The sequence below is a fragment of the Lolium rigidum genome, chromosome 1 (assembly GCF_022539505.1).
Source record: "Lolium rigidum isolate FL_2022 chromosome 1, APGP_CSIRO_Lrig_0.1, whole genome shotgun sequence".
Taxonomy (NCBI): domain Eukaryota; kingdom Viridiplantae; phylum Streptophyta; class Magnoliopsida; order Poales; family Poaceae; genus Lolium; species Lolium rigidum.
This window is the reverse complement of record NC_061508.1, coordinates 26,846,874-26,864,340: the sequence shown is the minus strand read 5'-3', so window position 1 is coordinate 26,864,340 and position 17,467 is coordinate 26,846,874. Positions and strand designations below refer to the sequence as shown.

The 17,467-nt window shown below is 43.6% G+C and overlaps 1 protein-coding gene across 1 annotated transcript; it reads right to left on the bottom strand.

Moving 5' to 3' along the window:
* Positions 1–4,397: 4,397 nt before the first annotated feature.
* LOC124705995 (galactoside 2-alpha-L-fucosyltransferase-like) lies at positions 4,398–10,738 on the bottom strand. The gene is made up of 3 exons (XM_047237675.1): positions 10,555–10,738; positions 8,957–10,401; positions 4,398–4,556 (listed from the first exon to the last, which is right to left on the bottom strand). The coding sequence occupies exons 1-3, from the start codon at positions 10,736–10,738 to the stop codon at positions 4,398–4,400; spliced, it is 1,788 nt and encodes a 595-aa protein (XP_047093631.1).
* Between the last annotated feature and the right edge of the window lie 6,729 nt (positions 10,739–17,467).

Below are 17,467 nucleotides of genomic sequence, written 5' to 3'. Positions count from 1 at the left end.
CTTAAGCCGGTTCCTCATGCTGCACCTGCTCCTGACTCCTTTATGGGAGATGCTCGCGCTAGTGGTTTTGCTCCTGCTCGCCATGCTGACCTTCCTGCCATGAAGAAGCAAGTGAGGAGGCTTAGTTGGTTTCAGCGTCACATCCTTTGCATGAATATTGAGATCCATAAGGAGAACTATGCGGCCAGCCGAGAGCGTTCTGAGATTCAGCATACTCAGGCGGTCATTCTGCATAAGCTCAGTGGTGAGCAAGGACCCCCGACTCAGCCTCCAGTTCACCCAGGTTACAGTGGGTGGCATTCTTCACAGGTTCCGTGGAATGATCTTGAGGACTGCATTCACAGGGCCAACTACTCTCGCTGCTCTCTGGATGCCCCTGACACTGAAGATGAAGAAGAGGAAGAGGTGTACCTGTCCGATGACGAAGATGGCTCCGAGTGATCTCCATGGGGCGAGTAGCATCGCGCTTGTCCCCTTTTTGGCGTCTCAATGCCAAAGGGGGAGAAGTGTTCTATTAGGACTTCTCTCGGGGATTTGCATGGTTTGGGCACAAGCATATGCGTTTATCATTCTTTTATTGCTTGTGTTCCCTCTTATTTGAACTATTTGGTTTGGTTGTGTTTCGTTTCAAACTATGTGTTATGTGGGGTGAGACATTGTTAAGGTTTTCGGATTTTCCATATGTTGAGATCAAGGTTATTATATTGTGTGTGATGCTATATCTCCGTATTATATATCTACACATGGGTATGATTTCTATCACCTTATCTCAACTTCATATATGTCTATGTCTCTCTTGTTAGAGCTCATGTTGGATACCTCTAGTGTTGAGGCACCTCGCACCTATGTGTTGTGTATTTGTATTCAAATGCAAATTACCTATATGCACACATGTAGGGGGAGTGCCTCTATGTTTTTCCATCATGCTTGACTCTATAGTGATTCTCTTGCAAATCCGTATATTGTCATCAAACACCAAAAAGGGGGAGATTGAAAGAACATTTCTCATATTATGTTTTGTGTGTTTGATGTCAATGTATGTGATACTCTAATGTTTGTTTAAGTGGTACAGGGATTATATAGATACATATATATGTGTGATGGATGTGGTTAGTCGTGTCAAAAAGAAGCTGTAACAGGATCACCAGGCCAGATAATCCGGGCCGGATATTTCCAAAATATCCGGCCCCCTTTTTTCGGCTAAGGACTTGAGGAGTTGTGGCTCAGTATACCTCTGGACAGGGGCCGGACATTTGCTCGGATTTGTCACAGGGCCGGATTATCCGGGCCGGATATTTCCAAAATATCCGGGGCCCTCGAAATCGGCTAAGGACTTGAAGCAAAGCAGCTCAGGACAGGGGCCGGACTTTTGGCCGGATATTTGCCAGAATCTGTCCCTGAGGCCGGATTTTCCGGGGGGGGGGGATTATCCGGCCCTAACTTACGCCGGATTATCCGCCCCCCCGGAAGCTCCAACGGCTGGAAATTGGAAGGGGGTATTTATACCCCCTTCTTCTACCTTGCTCCTTGCTCAATCATTGCACAAAATTCTGCCAAGTCTCACCACCATTAGAGCCACCTCAAGAACACAAGATTTGCAAGATCTCCTTTCTCCCCCAACCAAAGCTCTTGATCTTTGGAGATTCGAAGGAGAAGACACCGATCTACATCCTCACCAAAGCGATTTACATTTCCCCCTCATTTGTTTGAGGGCCCTCTTGCTAGTGTTCCTATTTGGTTCCCTAGTTGATTGTTGTTGATGTGTTGTTGTTGATTGTTGTATTGTTACAGATTTGGGAGCCTCCAATTCGGTTGTGGATGTGTGCCCCAAGAACCTTGTAAAGGCCCGGTTTCCGCCTCGAGGAAATCTCTTAGTGGAAGTGGGCTAGGCCTTTGTGGTGTTGCCCATAGGAGATCTGAGTGAAGCCTTCGTGGCTGTTGGTTTGGCTTTCGTAGAAACCACACTCCTCCAAACGTAGACGTACCTTCTTGCAAAGGAAGGGAACAACGGGAATCATCTCCGTGTCATCGCGTGCTCCACTCTCGGTTACCTCTATCCTATTCTATCTCTTATTGCGTAGCTATATCTTGCTTAGTTGACTACCTTGTCATATAGGTAAATTCACTTAGTTGCATATCTAGAGAATTTACCTTTGTGTCAAGCCTAAATTGAAAAAGAACTAAAACTTGGTTAGCACCTATTCACCCCCCCCCCCCCTCTAGGTGCGGCATACGATCCTTTCAGACTCACAAAACAACAAAATGTGGAAGTACGTGACTTTGGAGTTTAAATGTTCCCACAAAGATCAAGATCTTTGGTTGGAGAATATTGCATGGATTTATACCATGTCTGAGAGTTCTTGCAAATAGACATATTGCTCAATCCAGCCAGTGCCAATTATGTGATATTGGATGTGAAGACTTTCTGCATACTTTGTTTACATGCCCACGAGCGATGCAAAAATTTGGGAGATGCTAGGTATCAACCAGTCAATCACGACTACCCTTGAGCTTGATATGCCGGGTCCTTTGCTGGTGCAGCAATTGATCTTAAAACCTAGTATCGGTCCACTATTGAAGGGTATAGGGTTGTCTGAAACAATCCTAACTGGTGCATGGTATTTATGGTGGGAAAGACGTCAATTTACTCATGGTGAGAGCCTACAACCAGTTCATAGAAGTGCAATGTCAATTGGAGTGCTTGCAACAAATTATTGGAGAGCAAAAAAGAAGATCATGAGTAAGAAGGAAGTGTGGTTATGTCCAAAGGAAGGTTCTATAAAAATTAATGTGGACGCCGCTTATGATGCTGAGTTAGGTAAAGGATGTATGGGATCTATAGCCAGAGACTGCAAAGGAAAATTCATGGCTGCAAGTTGCAAAGATATTCACTTTGTGGCAGACCCTTTCATGGCCAAGTCATACACGTTACGTGATGGTCTTAGTCTGGCACATTTCTTGGGAGGTAACAAGATAATCATTCAATCGAACAATATGCAGGTCATTGAGACAATGGTGAATGGGTGCTTCTCGGCCACATCTTCTTCAGCCATCTTTGATGACTGTATGAATTTATCTACTGGTTACAGAAAAATATTGTTTGAGCATTGTAAGAGGGAGGCCAATCAGGTTGCTCATGACCTAGCTAGACATTGTTTTATCAATCATGATGATGACTTTTGGGATAATGACCCCCCTAGTTTTATTATGCGAGCAATGGTTAATGATGTAACCGTCCTCTGAACTCGGGGCAGCAAGTTTATTTTCGCACTATTTTCCTTACCAACATACCGAAGGAGGCTGAAAGGTTTTTAATGAGTCGGCTTGCTTGCCTGTTATAATATAATGATTTTACCTAAAAAAGATTCCTTCACACACGATAAAAAAAACTGTGTGTTGCAGTGACGCATCGTGAATAAATGGACATACAGACATGAATGTGGATGACAGTTCTGCCGCAATCGCGAGTACGTGCATCACTGTCCAGTTTGCCACGCATGCAGCTACTCAATGGAGAGGTATCATCCGCTTAATATAGAACACGCACAGTTGCATAGCTCACTGCTAACACCAAACTGAGGCTGATCGATGACAGTCATAATGACAAGAGCATGATGATAATTTGAAGAATGAAATCGAGAAACCAAGTATGTCTTGTACTTAATTTCGTTTTCCCAACAACAGTCAAGCTCTAAAATAGTACTCCCTCCGTTCCTAAATATAAGCCATATAGTGTTTTGAGAAAAATTCCAGAATATAAGGTTTACGAGGTTGCCCCACTTGTATGGAAAATATTTTTAGTGATTTGATTATGTTTCCTTAACTTATGCAAAGTCCTCTATTAGCTCACGTTAATTGCTTAGGGTTAATCCCAGCCAAACATGGTGTAATTTTTCCAAAATATGTGTTTCTTAATTTCCGTGCCAAAAACTATATGGCTTATATTTAGGATCGGAGGGAGTACTACAAGACTACCAGGAAGGCAAGAGAAGTTTTCACTGCAGACGAAAGGTGTGGAAAACGATCTTGCTATTGCCATTATTATCTTCTACATCAACTTGGTTACGTGGACGAAAGATCATTTAAAGATAGTATAACAATGCTTACTCAGCAGGCTACAAGATTTGCCATGTTAATAAAAGCTTAGGTGGAAGAGAGAACAGATGAGAGAGAGCTGGGCGAGCGGGCTCGCCAGGCGCTAGCACATCGACCAAGAAAAGGAGCCTCACATGCAGCATTGGCCCAATAAGATCCATGCATTAAGTAATTAAATTCTAATTAAAGCGCACTTAACAGCAATCTAATAGCTAGCCTATTATATGAGTGGGCTTTTTGCTGACTATAATAACCTGGCACTGCTATATAGCCGGCGGTAGGCTATCTTATTAATCTTGCTCTTAGCAATGGTTCATGTCTGCTGACCAATTTCTAGCAATTGCACGTTTAACTCCATGCCAGCAATTGACAACAAGCAATTGGCAACAAGCAAGTGCGAATAGGGTGTGGAAACCCAGGAGAGCTACAATGTGGCAAGTTTTACTTTCATTTCTACCTACCTCCGGTTTGCCCGCATTTCACGTTAATATGAAAAACTCCAATTCGCAACTAGTTGCAGATGCAATCTTTTATTTGTGATACTTCTAAGTTTTTTTAATATAAACTAAAATTATAGACCTACAGTGTGTTGTATCTTGTGTATCTGTGAAGTTTCATCCGAAAATATGATTATATGTGATCTACACGCACAAAAATGTTAAGTAAGTACATGCCACTATTCACCTATGTTTTTCTTTTTTGCACATGTCACATATGATTAAATTTTGAAACAAAAATTTCCAGGTTCACAATATATAGCATAACCAACTTTACAATTTTAATTTACATTTTTGCAAACATGAAAGTGTTACAAAAAATATGGGGTGCACCTGCAACTAGTTGCGAAATATTCGCACTCTGTTGATATTGGCTGAGAAAAGGAGATAAGTCTTACAACATTCCACCAAATATAAAATGTTAACTGCTAGGTCAATAGAACTAGATGTCTGAAATATTCTAGCTATGGCTTAGATTGTCTACTCGACTAAGTGGATAAATAAATTAAATCGACCCACTAGTTGCAAAGACGTGTCACACATGCGCGGACCATGGGCCAAAATCCTAGGGGGAAAAATAGGCTTGGGACCTACAAAATGAGCTTCAAGTTGATTTTCAGTCGACAAATGAGCCAACTACCTGTAAATAGTAGGCAGTTTTTTCATGAGCTGGGGGTGTGGCGGCTCACTTTGGCCTCCATGAAGGTCTGCCTCTGGTGTCATAGATGGATCTTCATACCATGTGAGAGGTGTGAAAACGTAATCAACACAAAATAGGTAACTAAGTTATGAATGTTCAGTCTCCTTTATGCTCCATTTGAATGTTTGCATTGTGAGATTTGGCATTGTATTGGCTTGAATGCCAATATCCCAATATATATATATATATTGAGGTTGAATGCCAATATTTCTGTTTGGTTGTTTAGTTATTTAGAACCTAAACTTGATATTGTGATTGAATATCAAATTTTGTTTGGAACATCAAAGTGATGAATTCCATTGTATAAGAGTCTGACCATTATAGTGTTTTGAGATATTTTCTGTATAATTTCTGAATATATTTGAACAAATATATATGATATATCACATAGCAATAATAAAACTGGCACAAAAAATGCAATGTTACAACGTTACTCCTTTTTTCGTCAGCCAAAGAATGCACACATATGTATCAATATTCCTCAATACTATTCAAAATTTGAACGTGTCTACCTGATTATTCTAAACAGTTGATTGTCCATGTATCTAGTCTTGAAAATAAAATAAAAGCATTCTATAAAAGTATTGGAAATATGGGGACTTTTGAATAAAAAAATAGTAACAAACTTCATGGGGTTTTCACATTTTTATGAACTTTATCGAATATCTATGTTGGTCACTAAGCTTCCATGCCTCTGTAGATATAATCATCACGATTTGAAACTTATAAATTAACAGTTGATTGTCCATATGTATCTAGTCATGCAAATATGAGTATATAATAATATTATTAATATAGAAGATTCTTGTGCTTGTTAGAGAAAAAGTTAAAGAACCTGAACACATTATCTTACATGCCTGATTTCCGTTCCACCGCCATGCATTTGTTATGGTCGAGGGCACGGCCGCACGGGCCGATTGTATGACCCTCGGTATGGTCGCGCTCCAAGAGCATATTATCAATACTTTGATGTCTATGATTTCTGGAATTTAAATAGGCATGAATCATCCATTCATCAGTGATATCGTTTTTATCTGCATAATTTTCAAGATCATGGTCATAGGAACAATATGATCAGGGTGACTTATCATTTTGAATTCTTTATGATGGGTGGACTACAAGAATTTGCATCAAATAGCGTTTGACACCACTACAAAAATAAAGTAATTGCATCAAAAGGTTTGAGCCCAAGAAAAATAACACAGAAAGCCTAATATGGCCTAAACATCCTTATGATTCTTATCCCCAAAATTCAACCTGTTTAATTAAAAGGAGGCCTCAGAACCTTCCATTGACGCGGGTAAAGAAGTACTACGTCCGCCTGATCTATAGGTCTTGTGTGTATCTCTGAATCGTAAATTTGATTAAACGGTATATATTGCGAAAGATATGTTATTAGACAGTGCATATGTTCTAATTTCTAATGATACGTATATTTTATGCATTGCATTGGGAGTGATGTTTTGACACACGGGAGCATATGCTCCCTTTATTTTGAAATGCATGTTATATATATTTTGAAATGTCAAAAAATTGAAACAAAAAAATCGCATGTACATCTTCACGTGCCACACGCTCACAAAGTTGTTTCATAAACAACCGACTTGTCATCTGGCGTGTGTAAAAAAACAAGATTCGGGTGCTAAAAAAGTCTTATCACAATATAAAATTTCCCATTTTTTACATAGACTACAAAAAGTATCGTTTTTTTGCGAAATTTGACAAACACACATATATTATGGAGATGTATATGTAGATTTTTTTGTCAAATTTTTTTACACTTCGAAATATTTTTTTCGGATCATATGCACCCGGAAGCCAAATTTAGTTTCCTGCATTGTATAATTTATATTATGTTTGTATAGTTTATATTATGTTCGTCAAATCAACGATCTAGAGATGTGTGCATGTCCTTTAAACCTAGATAGAGGGAGTATAGACAATGGATGGGGACGTATCACGTGAAAACAAGCCAGATTCCGCAAATCTGAAAATCGCGATGGGAGCCGTTAGATCATGTATTGGCGGTTAAATTTCCACCCCTATCCCACCTTCGTATATTTTTCAAAGTGCCCCCTGAATAATATCTCCTTCCTATTCTCGAATCCCCTAGAAATTCATGGCTATCTATCACTACCAAGAAGCTACACATCACTTCTCTCCCCAATCCTCCCTCAGCAAACTCCGCTCGAACTAGAAGAAGGTAGGAGACGCGTGGGGTGGCGAGCCACATGTAGGCGCTTCCATTCTTGTTCATCTTCGTGTCTCCTACAACAAGCACCTCCCGATCTGGCTGCCACAATGCTCTTCGTCATGGGATTCCTTCGTCCGGAGACCAACCTCCCTGCATCTAGAAAAATCCGAACTACTTAAGCTTGGACTACCTTCCTTTGACCCAAGGGTGTTCATGGACTAGCAATGTCGAGGAAACATGAATTTTCAATTGATTTTCCTTGAACATGACCTGAGTAGATGGTACATAAAGTTTCAGAGAAATATTGCTGAAAATTTTGGATCAAAAACACCCCTATCTATTTTGACCGCCGAGTTCTTACGAAAATATGGAACCTTCAATGTGAGATGTGAAGGTACATAGTGACAGTGAGTTTACGAGAAAACTGCATGAACTTTTGTCATGGAATGGCATACTTACATCTGTCCATTGGTACCATAGTTTAAAATAGCTGGCTATCTTATTTAGATGCAATTTTTTAAAGGCTATTAAGGCTATAGCCAGGTTATAGCGGGCGGGCTATTTAATTAGCCTTTTTTCAAAAAAAAAATTGAATATTTCAGTCACATCTTACCAGAAAAAAGAGGAAAACTATGACTTAAACACGATTTGTGATACAACTTATTTAATTTTTCAAGGCAAACACGTATTCAACTTATTAAACTTATTTAAGTTTTATCTAATTATATTGAACGCAAATTCAGAAAAAAAAAGTGAAATTCAAAATACATGAGCTATATCAGCTAAATTAGAGGCTAAATAGCGGCTAAATAGGGTTATAGCGAGCTATTAGCGGTTTTTCTCATTTAGCATATAAATGGTATAGCCGCAGCGGCAGGTCTCTCAAAAGGCTATAGCCAGGCTATAGGCGAGAAATACATATTGGCTCTTGGGTACCACACACCCCCATACTTAGAAACCATACTTAGAAAAATAAATAAAAAAGGTAAAAAAATCAAACTTTTTTGGAAATCGAAGATGATCAGGTATTGTACTTGAAATATAATATTTCCCTAGAAAATTACTTTTATTGTATCTTGGGTAAAAAAACAAACTCGGAACGCATCATGACCAAATACTATTCAATTTATATTTGTCATAAATTTTTTTTCTGTGGACCATGCGAATCATTTGGTTTCCAAACATTTTTTACAAGTACAAACTTGATCATCCTTGGTTTTCAGAAAGATTTATTTTTTATTTTGACTTTTTTAAATTACTGTAACTTTTTTGGTGTATGGGGGTGTGTGGCACCCGAGAGCCAAAAATCCATTTCCTGCTATAGCCCGGCTATTTAAAACTTTGTTGGTACATGATGCAATGGCTGACAAGAGAAATTTTCATACTTTCAGAACTTGTGCCATTTTCACGTGATACACCCCATGCATCGACAATGGACATCTACTCTACTCCCTAAGGAACACGAGGAACAAGTTTCAACCCCCAGCTCACATCTTTGCAACGCTGGACATGCGGCACAATTTTCCCGGTGTCCACCCACTGCTTGATTCTACAGCCGTAGAACGGAGGGTTGTGGAAGCACGGTTCCATGGAGACGTCCCGGCCGCACGGCGGATCTGGTGGCACCACGGAGCCGTTGGCCGGCTTGTACATTACCCACGGCGTCAGGCCGCCGAGGCCCTGCGCCACGTACCCGAACGTCGACCTTCCGCTAGTCACCAGCACGTCGGTGAGGCTCAGCAGGTATATCTCCGCCCACGCCTTGGTGTCGTGCGACCTGGCGCCGAACAGCTGGTACTCCTCGTGGCTGGGCTGGTGCACGGCCACCGCCTCACCGCTGGCCGCCGCGTGCTCCCAGTACATGCTCTTGAGCTTGTCGTAGTACCACGACTTGAGCGAGGTGACCAGAACGGCTTTGGAAAACTTCCGGCCGGCAGGCGCCGCCGGTGGAACGGCGGGAGGATCGATCCCCGCGGCGAGCAACCCAGGAAGCAAATTCTCCTTCTGCGTGCACGTGGTGATCTGTTCCAGCAGCTCCGGCGACTCCGGGTCGGCGCCGAATACGCGCACCTGGATACCGACGCGCTGGTGCGCCGTCGCGAGGTAGGCGTCGTAGTAGCGCGTGATGAAGCCCCAGACGTTGTTGTTGGGGTGGAACAGGTACCGGCCGAGGTGGTGGAACACGGCGTCCGGCTCCGGGAAGAGCACGCCGAGCTCCTCCTGGAATCCCGTGACCAGGAACAGCCCCGGCACGATGTAGCTGTCCGTCCTCATCACCAGCCACCGGATGTCCCGCAGAACCCTCTGGTCCTCGTCGCAGAAGAAAAACTTGTCTTCCACGCTGGCGTCGTGGTCGAGATGGACATACGCAAACGGCGGCAGTTGCTGCGCCGTCGTCGACGCGGCATCGATCACCTTGTTTTTCAGCATGTTCCCGTAGCTCTCGGCGGTGTCAATGCTGAAGTTGGTGTAGCTCGTCAGCGGGAAGTCCGGCGGCAGCAGCCACGTCGTGCCGGGGAAGGGCTCGCAGAAAAGCTGGCCCATCTCGTTGCTGGGGTCCACGAGGAGCACGCGGCCGGTGAGCATCGCGTACAGGAACGCCGACGCGGCCGCCAGGATCCGGTTCCCGAGGCCTTGGTACGATATGGACACCAGGTACCTGCACTCCGGAGACCCGATGGCGCCGGGGTGGCTTTTCCCCGACCGGAGCTGCTCCACGGCGTCGCTGTAGGCGGCGGTGCCCGGGCCGCAGCGTCTTTGCAGGGCCTCGTGCCGCCGCAGCTTGGTAACGAGGTACGGGGAGGGTTTCCTGCCGGCGTTCCGGCGGTACGTGGCGAACTCGTACCTGCTGTGGCAGGATCGCTCGTCGAAGCCGTCGTTGGCAAGTAGGCCGCCGAGAAGCCTGTCGTGCGCTCCTGCCAGAAAGACACCACAAAAGAAACCTTCAGAGGTAGTCGTAATTCGTAAACTGCATCTACCATGGTTGCATCATCCAAGTCCTGATTGCGCGGAGCACCCTGGAATTAATCGCACCTCGGACTGTACAAGATGAAATACTGTAGGTTTACCTATACGTGAGGCGTTGGCGGAGCCGATCCACAACGCAGACGCGCTCGAGCGCGCGCCGAAGAGGATGGCCATCGACGGCACGGTGACGATGAAGGCGACGAGCACGGCGTTGGCCGCGCATCCCCGCTTTCTGTCGAGCATTTTCAGCGGCGGCGCCGCAGCGCCATCGCGACCCTTCTCCATGTCCCGTTGCGGCATCCTACCCCAGGTCAGTACTGCGTGTCACACTGTCACTGCGGGCCTCCCCTTGCTGAGATCCAACGTGCAGTGCCCAGCATATTGAGGACAATGGGACGTGATCTAAAAGACTAAAAGCTCAAATGTTTATATTCCGTAACTCGTGCAGCAAGCAAAGCTCCAACTTGCTATACAGTACTAAAAACATCCTTCTGTTCCTCTTTTGGGGGAGTAACATACGGCATTGAATGACGATTGTGAGATTTGTCATTGACGGCAATTTTAAAATGATCTGGATTCGAAATTGAAACATTGTTAACTGACTAGCTCACAAGACAACGCCAGGCACATGCATGCCTGCAAATGCTGCGCATCGATTGAACGAGAAAGGGTGTAAGTAGTAGGCATTTTTTTTCTTATAAAAAGAAGCAAAAGTTGTTCCTCCTCCATAATTATACTCTCTCGATCTGGAGGACTTATAAGACCGACTAATCTTGTCTCGAGTCACTAAGTTTATATGAAAGAATGTCAATATCTGCAATACACAATAAATACATTATTGGAAAATAATATATATACTATAATTATACATTAGGGACCTCTACAATACTCAAAAATGCATTCCAAAAATATGACAGTAGATCAAGTAATTAAACAGTTCAACCTCTACAATAGTTAGTAAATACACTATGACAATATAATAGATCTAGTAATTAAACAATACTAACATCTACAGTACTTAGTAATTGAATTAAAAATCTAGTGCTTAAAAACCTCTACTGCTCTATAATATAGTCTATAAATACGTTATCCTAATATATTTTATAAGAGATCAAGTAATTAATATGGAGTTGGTATTGTATATCGATTTTTTTGATAAAAACAAAATAGTACTTTCAAAACATATTTCGCTAGAGATCAATATGATATCAATTACATCCGACCTCTGTAACAACAAAATGACAAGAGCTAGTTGATAGCCCACAACCAAATTATTAATGAAAATAAGAAACATAAAGTACTACGCCCCATCCCAAAGCTTATCGATCTACAATATCAAAACATGATTGTTGGAAAGCGAGGCAGCGATAGCGAGGCCATGACGGGAAGCCATGGAGTACAGTACTACATGGCAGATGAGCTCTCCCAGCGGCGACACGGGCGACCCCACCTCCGCCGCCGATTGCTCCACCGCCACCGCTGCTCCCACCGCCGCCGCCGTTCCCATCGCCGCCTCCGCCTCTTCCCCCGCCGCGCCATCGGTACAGGTACGCAAGGCTGCCATTATCTCGGTCACTGATGGGAGGATTGTGCGTGCACCTGGATTTCTTCGCATCACGGGTGCTAGGGTTTCGATTCTCGATAGCAATCTGAGGCAGATTGGCTCGGAGGTTGCTTTGAAGCCGATTATTGGCGGAGCAAGTTGTAAGATCAATGGCCTGTGGATCAAAATTGGGCCGGAGACGAGGATCTCTGCCTCCGCGTGTCGGGATTTTCATCGCGAGCCGCCCTCAGCGCGCGTTTGCGATGTGGTCCGGCTTGGTGGTCAGCTTGGTTTGGCCCAATCAATGGCGGCCTGTGCTCGATCTGTTTCTGGGCCACAGCCCAACACTGTACAGACAGCGCCCTTATCCATCGTCACGTCGCCCAGGTTCAACCCTAGATCTCATCAGACGGGGGCAGTTGTGTTCGTTCCAACGCGATTCAACACGCGACCGCAATCTCCACCTCCAAATCCACCACAGATCTGGTCGGGCGTCACCTCCGGCGACCGAAGATCGTTTGTGCAAGTGCTTCAGTCTCCGCCGCCGATGGATCGCCGCTTTGGAGCCTCGAGGCGCTACTCTCCGAGGAGATCCCCGCCAAGAAACTACTTCGCCAATCGTCCTCGACCTGGATCGGAGGCTGATCGACGGGATGAACAGCGCCGCTGGGAAGATGAAAGGCGCCGCGAAGCAGCTCGGCGTTTCGATGAGGAGCGTCGTCGAGAAGAAGATCGAAGGCTCGCAGATCAAGAGAGGCTGCGGGAGGAGGAACGCCGCCGTATTGAAGAGCGTCGTCGCCTTGATGAGGATCGCCGTCGAGAGGCTTCTCGCATCTCCGAGCGGGAGGCTCGTGAGCGGGCGCTGGCGGACAAACGCCGCCAGGAAGAGGAGGCACGTACGCGGGATCGTTGGGCGCACAGATCCGAGATGCGTCCTGGAGCTTCTTCACACCTGGAGGATCTGAACAGATCTATCGATGTAAGTCAGAATACTTCTTCTTCCATTCCGATTCCGGTAGCAGGCTGCGGGGTCCGCTAGGGTTGAGTTTGGTCGAGTCGGCAACAATCTGAATCGAGTTTGCACATTTCTCCGGTAGCTCCTGTTGTGCATGAACCAGTGGGGTCCTCTGTACCTCCACCTGTTTCTAATGTGCTTATCACTGGTTCGAAAGCGCCCGATAATAGGTTTAAACAGTTTAAGGGTTCTTGCATCAACTGTTGTGGTGAACATCATATAGAGGTGTGCCAGACTAGAGAGCCCTGGGAATACAAGGCTCCTTTCTTTGGCAGTGAAGAATTTGGTTCTGGTTTTTATTCGATCCCGAGTTCTCGAAATAGAGGCTCAACCTGTTGAACAGCTGAACTATGCTCATATCACAGTTGAGAAAGGTGAAGTTAACTGTAGGAATATTGAGCATGAGTTTAATGTCTGGGCAGAGTCTATGAAGATTAATTGGAGGTTTTTTGCTAAAGAAGTATCTCCTACTGAGTTCAGGACTAGATTCCCTTCTGCAAAAGCCATTGATGAATTAGCTCATTTTGGTAAACTCTTCATGAAGACTGTTCCTGGTGCCATTATCTCTCTGGAAAAATGGGCTGGTGATATCCAACCAATATCTATGATGGAAGAAGCCTGGTTCAGAATCAAAGGTATTCCCATGAATTTCAGGACCAGATCAACAGTGTTCTATGCTGCTAGCCTGGTGGGAAAGCCTCTGGCTCTTGATAAAAATTTCCTGCGGAACTTTTCCTATGTGAGGGTCAAGATTGGAAGCCAGGATTTGTCCTTGGTTCCAAATACTCGCATAGGTGAGATCAAAGGTGGCTTTTATGAATTGCAATACACCAGGGAGTTATGTGAGCCAGTTCCTAATCCTGGGACTAGAGTTCTGGTTGCTGACACTAATCAGGGAGGAATGGGTGATGATGGTACTCCAAAAAGACAGAGAACTGGGAGGAATGATTCTGATGCAGGTTCTCGGTCTGCCCCACCAATGATCAATAACAATTCTGACAGGAACACTGGTACAAATAGACAGACTGCTGCTGCAATATATGTGGCTTCTGGCAGGGACAATGGCAAGAGGAAACTTTTTGAGATGGACTCCATGGATGTCTCAGAGGAAAATATGGATGATGGAACTTCTAGCTCCCTCCCTTTTCCTTGTGGGAAAAATGCTTCTGAAGCCTTGTCTGATGTTCATAAGTCAGTAGCTGGTGCTTTTGCTCCAGCTGTTTTATCTCCTGGTCAAGCCTCATCAAGTGCATCTGCTGCTCCTTCTTATGCAAAATTTCTTCATACTTTAACCAAGTCTGGCAGTGACAAATCTTTCATGTTCCAGAAGAAGTATAGGGAAGAATTGGGGTCCATCCTGGAAGATGTTAATGAGGAAGATATCTCTGAAGAACAAGTAGACTATGATACCACTGACTCTGAGGGTGCTGCAACTTCTGAGAGATACATTATCCCTGGGACAGGTGTTATGGCTTTAGCTGCTCCTTCAAGTCAAGAAAGGGCTGCTGCTGTGATGTCTGCTGATGGTTCTCAACCTGACATTGGAGGCACTCAAGAGGATCCTCTCTCACAAGTTGACAATCCTACTGATGTGGAGACTGCTGCTGACACCCATATTAATGAGCATTTACCTCAAGCAGGTGGTGGCCTACAATCTATCAGGATGAGCGCCAGGATCATTTCTCAAGACTCTCATGCTACAAGAATTCCAGAGAGGGCAAGCAGATCTGCAGCTGCAAGAGATGTTACAGGTACTAACCTTACTTTTCATAATTCCTTTGCTTTACTTGATGATGATGATATTCATAATAGAGCCCTTGAAATGGGGGTAAAACCTGAAACTTTCACCTTGGAAAAAATCAATTATCTGAAAGATCTGGAACAAGCTAGGCATGCTATAGATAAAGTCCAAAATGCACAGGAAGCAGAAGTGGATTCAGATTCTGATAGAGTCTTGCTTTTGGGTTTTGAGAGTGATCAAGATTTGGGCGAGGAAGATGATTTTACTCCTGTTGTTTCTAGAAGAAGCGAGGAAGAAGAAGAGGAGTGCTTGGTAAAAATAGAAGTTGGAAAGGAACACCGGCAAAATCGGGTGGTTCCTTTGAAGGGGCACAGATCAAAATCATGTGCTGCCTTTGGGAAGGTTAACAATGCTCACCCTTTGAGTGGCATTGTTACTGGACCTAGATGCAGGAAGAAAAATCCAAAGTATTTATGATAGGAGCCACTTTTAACTGCAGAGGGGTGGGCAAGAAAGGCATGTGTAAGTTTCTGTCAGATTTTATCAGTGAACACAATGTGGATTTCTTGGGGTTGCAAGAGACAATCAAAACAAATTATTCCTCTCCCTTCTTCAAGAGTATTGATCCCCATGGTCAGTTTGATTGGAAGTGGATTAGTTCCACTGGTAGAAGTGGTGGAATTCTGGGGGGTTTTAGGCTGTCCAGATTTTCTATCAACGATCTTGTTGTTGGCAAGTTTTTTATCAAAGTTACCTTGCTGGATCCGAAACTCAATTTGAGGTGGTGCTTGGTGATTGTGTATGGTGCTGCCCGGATCTGTGATAAAGATGATTTTCTTACGGAGCTTGGCTTGGTGCAGTAGTGACCGAGAGAATCCCTCTTCTCATTGGTGGTGATTTTAATATCATGAGATTTTCCTACGAAAAAAATAAAGGAATGAGGAACAACGGATGGTCGGATATGTTCAACTCTATTATCAATACTTATGCTCTCGAGAGAAATCAACATGTCCGGTGGCCAGTATACTTGGTCCAACGATCAGTCGTCCCTACTCTTGAAAAATTGGACAGATTCACGATGAGTAGTACACGGGAAGATCTTTTTCCTTTGACTACGAGTTCATAAACTAAACGAGGATATTTCGATCATAACCCACTCATTCTTGACACCATGGAGAACGGAACAAAGAAAAGAAGTGAATTCAGATTTGAAAAAGCTGGATTAAAGAAGAAGATTTCCTTGACAGAGTGGACAGAGCTTGGCAACGAGAGGGTTAGTGCTACTAACGACTTGGATAGGTTGCGAAGAAGTTGAAAAATGTTAAGAATAGTTTGAAAGGGTGGGGATATAATTTGAGAGGAAAGTACAAGAAAAGAAAGGGTGAAATTTCTCTTTTACTTACTGAGCTAGAAATGATGGAAGAAAATTCTCCTTTATCTCATACAGACATTCAGAAAAGGGCTCAGTTGCAGCATGAGTTGCTTGATATTCTTGACAAAGAAGAATGCTTCTGGAGACAGAGATCCAGAGATAACTGGTTGCTTCATGGGGATAGCAACACAGCTTACTTCCATAGAATTGCAAATGGTTGCAAGAGGAAATCAACTATTTTCTCTCTGAAAAATGGAGACTCTCTGTTACAAGGAGATGAGAATTTGCTCCAGCATGCTACAGATTTCTACAAGATGTTGTTTGGTCCAGCTGAGGACAAGGGTGTGAGGTTGAGGGAGGATGTGTGGGACAGGGAAGAAAAGCTGAGTGACAGTGACAGAGATCTCCTGGACGAGAATGTTTACCATGGAAGAGGTAAAAAATGTGATTGATCAAATGGAGAAAAATAAGGCTGCAGGCCCTGATGGAATTCCTGTTGAATTTTATCAAGTCTGTTGGGAAATCATTAAAGTTGATATCATGGCTGTCTTTGATGATATTTTTCATCATAGGATTGACTTGGCTAGAATCAATTATGGCATAATTACTTTGATTCCCAAAGGTGTGGAGGCAGATAGGATACAGAAATTCAGACCTATATGCTTGCTACAGGTTCTTTTTAAAATTTTCACCAAGACTTTAACTATCAGGGCTGCACCAATCATGGAGAAACTGTTAGCTCAGTGTCAAACAGCTTTCATCAAGGGAAGATATATCACTGATGGGGTGATGTTGCTGCAAGAAGTCTTGAGGGAGAGCAAATTCAGGAAACAACAAGGCATTGTGCTGAAGATTGACTTTGAAAAAGCTTATGACAAAGTTAATCGGGATTTCTGTTTGACTGTCATTGCCGTGAAAGGCTTTAGTGAAAATTGGATGGTTTGGATAAAGAATGTGGTGACTAATGGCACTTTGAGTGTGAAAGTTAATGATAGAATTGGTCCCTACTTCCTGAGCCACAAAGGGGTTAGGCAAGGAGATCCTTTTGCTCCCTTTTTGTTCAATATGGCTGCAAACAGCTTGGCTAAAATGGTCTCACTGGCACAGCAAAATGGCCTCATCACAGGATTAGCTAGCAATTTGGTGGAAAATGGTGTAGCTATTCTCCAGTATGCAGATGACACTATCCTACTTATCCAAGACAGTGAAGAACAGGCTGTGAATCTGAAGCTTATTCTCTATATTTTTGAATCTATGTCTGGACTAAAGATTAACTTTGAAAAAAGTGAGGTTATGATGATTCTTGAGGATGAAGAAAAATCACATAGTTTTGCTGCTCTGTT